The sequence below is a fragment of the Mandrillus leucophaeus genome, unplaced genomic scaffold, assembly GCF_000951045.1.
Source record: "Mandrillus leucophaeus isolate KB7577 unplaced genomic scaffold, Mleu.le_1.0 Scaffold195, whole genome shotgun sequence".
NCBI classification, from domain to species: domain Eukaryota; kingdom Metazoa; phylum Chordata; class Mammalia; order Primates; family Cercopithecidae; genus Mandrillus; species Mandrillus leucophaeus.
This window is the reverse complement of record NW_012101976.1, coordinates 1,788,882-1,794,339: the sequence shown is the minus strand read 5'-3', so window position 1 is coordinate 1,794,339 and position 5,458 is coordinate 1,788,882. Positions and strand designations below refer to the sequence as shown.

At 49.2% G+C, this 5,458-nt stretch overlaps 1 protein-coding gene across 1 annotated transcript in view; it reads right to left on the bottom strand.

The window, feature by feature from the left end:
* GLYR1 (glyoxylate reductase 1 homolog (Arabidopsis)) overlaps positions 1-5,458 on the bottom strand; it is a 58,241-nt gene that overhangs the window by 15,914 nt on the left and 36,869 nt on the right. Inside the window, exons 10-14 of the mRNA XM_011978495.1 lie at positions 3,270-3,380; positions 2,490-2,591; positions 1,306-1,468; positions 842-1,021; positions 389-513 (exon numbers count right to left, since the gene is read on the bottom strand). Coding sequence (XP_011833885.1) covers positions 389-513; positions 842-1,021; positions 1,306-1,468; positions 2,490-2,591; positions 3,270-3,380 — 681 coding nt within the window. The remainder of the gene's footprint in view (positions 1-388; positions 514-841; positions 1,022-1,305; positions 1,469-2,489; positions 2,592-3,269; positions 3,381-5,458) is intronic.

Below are 5,458 nucleotides of genomic sequence, written 5' to 3'. Positions count from 1 at the left end.
AAAAAAAAAAAAAGAAAAAGAAAAAGAAACTGAATGGTTGGGTGTGGTGGCTCATGCCTGTAATCTCAGCACTTTCGGAGGCCAAGGCAGGGCAGATCACCTGAGGTCAGGAGTTCGAGACCAGCCTGAACAACATAGAGAAACCCTGTCTGTGCTAAAAATACAAAAATTAGCCTGTGGTGGTGGGCACCTGTAATTCCAACTACTCAGGAGGCTGAGGTAGAAGAATTGCTTGAACTCAGGAGGCGGAGGTTGCAGTGAGCCAAGAGCGCGCCAGTGCACTCCAGCCTGGACTCCAACACAAAAAAGAAAAAAAAAGAAAAAAAGAAAGAAAAAGAAACTGAAGGGCCTTGGGACTTGGGCCACACCCTCTGTCAAGCTACGCTACCTCGTTTGCTGCAGCTGCCATGGGAGTCGGATGGTTGACCGCATCACCCAGAGCGATGGCTAAGCGGAGATCCTTCTGAATGTATTTCAGGTAGAAATCAGGTTTAAAGTTGCCTTGCAGGATATCTGAGGAGAAAAAGCCAGTATCAGATAAAAGCCAAGGACCTGAAATTAAAAGCCACCTACAGTCCATCAGGTGTGAATACCTAAAACGTATTCAAGGCTCTGTTCCATACAGCCTAGGCCTCACGGCCTCTCCCACACCCTTAGATACCTGAGGGCTGGCGCTCCCAGCCTATATTCCCAAATCCCGCCCACTGTGTATCTGAACCTCCTCTGGCCAGGGTCAGGGACTGACTACAGAGGGGCATCTTTCATGCTCACTGAACCCCTGACGTAGTCCCCTGTTCTAATCAAACACCAAATGCAAGAAGAGGGATCAAAGGCAACTCACTTTGGCACTTCTGGTCCAGGAAGATGCTGGCCAACTGTCCCTGATTGAGGATGTCCAAGAGTGTCTGCTGGGACTGGCCTGTCACCTGGGCCAGGGTCAGCCCCTCGGCGATAGTGGCCATGAAGCTCCCTTGGACCATGTTCACGATCAGCATCATCTTGGCTGCGTTACCCACTTCACCTGCCCAGGGCAAAGACTCACGGTCACAGCCCAAGAATGCCACAGACAGGGCTTCTCTGCCCACGCTCACCTCTGCTCAGACCCACCTCTCTCCAGGGGAGGCCCCCTTCACCTGCCCCCGACAGACTGGGCTCTTCCTCCTTCCACGCACTGACTATGCAGGTGAAAGGAAACCTTCCCTGGGGCCCCCGGCAGAAAGGGTGTGTGGGACTGACGCTGTCATCAGTGTGACACAGAGGAGATGTGGCCCCAGGCTCCAGGCCTGACGGGTGCAGGCGTGTTACCTAGGAAGAAGGAGGTCTTCCCCATCGCCTGGAAGCAGCTGCTGCAGTCCTCGTATAAGCCCCTGTCTCCAGCCGCTAAGATCACCAACATCCCATCATTAGACAGCTGCTGATTCCCTGAGACGGGGGCTTCCAGAAAGCGCCCCCCCCTGGACACAATCACCTGGAAAGAAAAGTCACAGCTTCTGGAGGCCTCCTCTCTCCCAGCGCTCTCTGAGCAGGACACAAGGAGTGTTGCTGAGTGGCCACGGCTGCTCATCACACCTTCCAGAGCTGGAGAAGACGGCCACCCATACCAAGGTTCTACAGCTGACTCCTGAACTCAGGAGCTAACCATGTGCAGGTCAGACAGGCCGAATCACAGCAGTGATGAGACGCTGGGGTCTCCACACAGGCATCCAACTGACTTGGAATTTCTTTCTTTCTTTTTTTTTTTTGAGACACAGTCTTGCTCTGTCGCCCAGGCTGGAGTGCAGTGGCGCGATCTCAGCTCACTGCAAGCTCCGCCTCCTGGGTTTACGCCATTCTCCTGCGTCAGCCTCCTGAGCAGCTGGGACTACAGGCACCCGCCATCACACCTGGCTAATTTTTTTGTATTTTTAGTAGAGACAGGGTTTCACTGCGTTAGCCAGAATGGTCTCAATCTCCTGACCTCATGATCGGCCTGCCTCAGCCTCCCAAAGTGCTGGGATTACAGGTGTGAGCCACTGTGCCCGGCCCGGAATTTCTTAGAGACCAACAACTAGAACCTGATGCGACCATGTCAATGGCTTGGCTGAACACACAACTCCCCTGTGGATGCTGCCCTCCCCTCAGAACATGTGGGTCCCAACTCCCACTCCCTTATTTGGGCCAGATGCTCGGGGACGAGGGATGCTTTGCCAGTGCCAAATGCAGACAGCTGCTCAAACCCCAATGCCAGGCGGGCGGCCTGGGTTGCTTCTCAACATAAGGCTGGCAGCTCCAGGACTTGATGCCCATCCCAGCCATGCAGCAACTGCCCATGGCTATTCAGACTAGCTGCGGTTTAAAGGTGGAGCACGGGATAGGCTAGTCCCAAGGCTACTCGCCTCTCCTCTTCCCTCTCTGGCATTGGCTCTAGAGTAACTGCCCATTCTTGTAAGCCTGAGTCTTGGGCTCTGATAGAAAAGATGCTGGAGAGCCAGCCCGAGGAAGGCTGCTACCTGGGCCAGCTCAGTGACTGTGTCAGCGTCCACTGTTGACATGTCCACGTAGCACTTCCCAGGGCGGATCCCTTGTAGCACACCACTGGGGCCCAGCACCAGCTGTGGGGACATAAGGGAGAAGCAATAGCCCAGGCTCCCAGGCAGATGCTCAGGAGCCCTACAGACCTCAGATCAGAATCCTGCTGCTGTTTTGGCTCATTTCCTGATTTCTATCAAGCTGAAAAGGGAAGAACAATGAAATAAGCAAGGGATAGGAAAGTACTTCCTGCATGTTCCCATTTATCTTTAAAAAGAATATATGTGAGTGTGTGCATTTCTTTTCATTAAAAAGAAACCCATTTAAAAGAATGGTTTATTTTGGGGGCTTCTTTGGATTTACTTGGATTAGGCTAGTCACCAGTTTAACAAGATGACTACCGCACTTGAACTTGTAAAATATACAAATACAGCAACAGCTAAATATAGAAACCTGGCACCTGGACCAAAGGCACACTCAGTCCCAAAGCTTCCAGTTCAACAAGCACACATGAAGCCTGTTCAAGACGAATTTCAGCACAGACTCCAAGGGCCCTAGTAGTATTCATTCTTTGATCGGAATTAAAGGAAGTCTGTATTCAATTAATGCAAACACCCTTCACAATGGGAAATGGCCCCTCATGGGAAATTCAGCCCCCGACATGTGGACACTCACTTGGTGTGCAGGGGAGGAGGGGAGGAGGCCAGCCAGCAATCCTGGCTGTGACCCGGAGTCGCTGAGGGGAGGGAGGGGGTCCTTACGTCCTTGGCCGCCTTGGGATCCGACACGCAGGCGAAAGTGATGTCGCAGGTTGAAACGACTTCAGCGGGGGTTCTTCCCAGACGGGCCCCCTCCTGGATGAACAAATCACACTGCAAAAGTCACAGATCCTAACGTGAGCTGCAGGCAGTGCACAACAAACATGCCAGCCAGGCCAGAGAAGCGCTGACCAGGCCTCCTGGCAGGCCTCCCAAGGCAGGAGGCTGAGGCCGGGAGCCTGGGTCATGGAGACAGGAGCCCAACTTTTGATGAAGTGCATGGGGCCTTTTACCAGCCATCTTCAGTTTTTGCGTGACAGGTGCCTAGGATGATGCACTACTTCACAAGTGTCTGCTGAAGGTGTGCTGTTTCAAGAATGGGATGTGAGCAGTACCTGTCCCCAGCCCCTGCTGTGCTATCCTGGCTGTGGCCTTGAGCTATCAACACTTTGCTGGGAATGTGGGGCTGTGGCTGGGACCCTTCCGCCTGGTGGCCATTACTTTTTGGGATGTTTCTCAACACTGTTGTCAGGTTAATAAGACTTCTGGAAGTGTCTAAAAGCACTAACATTTTGGCTTTTTTTTTTTTTTTGAGACAAGGTTTTGCTCTGTCACCCACGCTGGAGCACAGTGGTGCAATCATGGCTCGCTGCAGCCTCAACCTCCTGGACTCAAGTGATCCTCCTGCCTAAGCCTCCTGAATAGCTGGGACTACAGGTGCATGCCCCATGCTTGATTTTCTTCTTCTTTTTTTTTTTTTTTTTTGTAGAGACAGGGTTTCACCATGTTGCCCAGGCTGGATGGGCTTACTATTTTATATCAAACTTTTAATAATTTTACGATTCACATTTATCTATATTATCTTTCATAATTCTGGCATAATTATGGTTTATAGTGGTTGACTGCAGAACACTTCACTGAGAGACATACTGTGATTTACCTAATGGCTCACCTGCAGTTTGACACTTAGCCCGCTTTCAATTGTAAAGTGATATCAACAAACACCTTTATGTACAAAACTTTTCTATTTTAAATTTAGGTCTCCACAAGTAAAATAAAACAGGTTCTAAAACAGTTTTAAGGCTCTTAACAAAAGTAGACAGATGACTTCCCCATTAGACTACGTCACTTCATAAAGAGCACCAGCAATATCTCCTGTTATGCCAGTGCCGAGTGTGTAATTTAAAAACTACAAATAAGGGCCCATAAATATATGTAAAATTCTTCCTACCTGATCATTTAACCAGTCAAAAAAGGCAACTTTTTGTTTGATATATTTTAATTACTCCTGATTACTGAACCTTTTTTATGCCTTTGTTTCCTCTTTTGTGAGCAATTTTTTTGTCTTTTTTTTTTTTTTCTGAGACAGGGTCTTGCTGCTGCCTACGTGATTGCAGTGGTATGATCACAGCTCACTGCAGCCTCTACCTCCTGGGCCCAAGAGATCTTCTGGCCTCAACCTCCCAAGCAGCTGGGACTATAGGCAGGTGCCAGCTCACTCGGCTAATATTTTATTTTTTGTAGAGATGGAGTCTATGTTGTCCAGGCTGGTCTCAAATTCCTGGACTCAAGCAATCCTCTTCCCTCAGCCTCCCATTGTGTTAGGATTATAGGTGTGAGCCTATTCTCACATTTAAAATTAGGAGCACCCTGCTAATTTTTTTGTCTTAATTATCAAACTATGTGTTTAATAAAATCAATGTATTACCCTTCTATCGTATTTGCTGCAAGTACTTCTAGTTGGTATTCCTTTCAATTTTGTTTATTATTTGTTGTTGGGGAGTATTATCAAAAAAAATCAACTGATCTTCTTGTGTGATCTTTATTGTTTCTAGATTACAAAGATCTATGTTAATATTTATTTTCTTCTGGTTTTCTTTTAAAAAATTAATTCTAGGCCAGGCACAGTGGCTCATGCTTGTAATCCCAGCACTTTGGGAGGCCGAGGCGGGTGGATCACCTGAGGTCAGAAGTTCGAGGCCGGGCGCGGTGGCTCACGCCTGTAATCCCAGCACTTTGGGAGGCCGAGGCGGGCGGATCACAAAGTCAGGAGATCAAGATCATCCTGGCGGGCGGATCACAAAGTCAGGAGATCAAGATCATCCTGGCTAACACAGTGAAACCCCGTCTCTACTAAAAATACAAAAAAGTTAGCCGAGCGTACTGGCGGGCGCCTGTAGTCCCAGTTACTC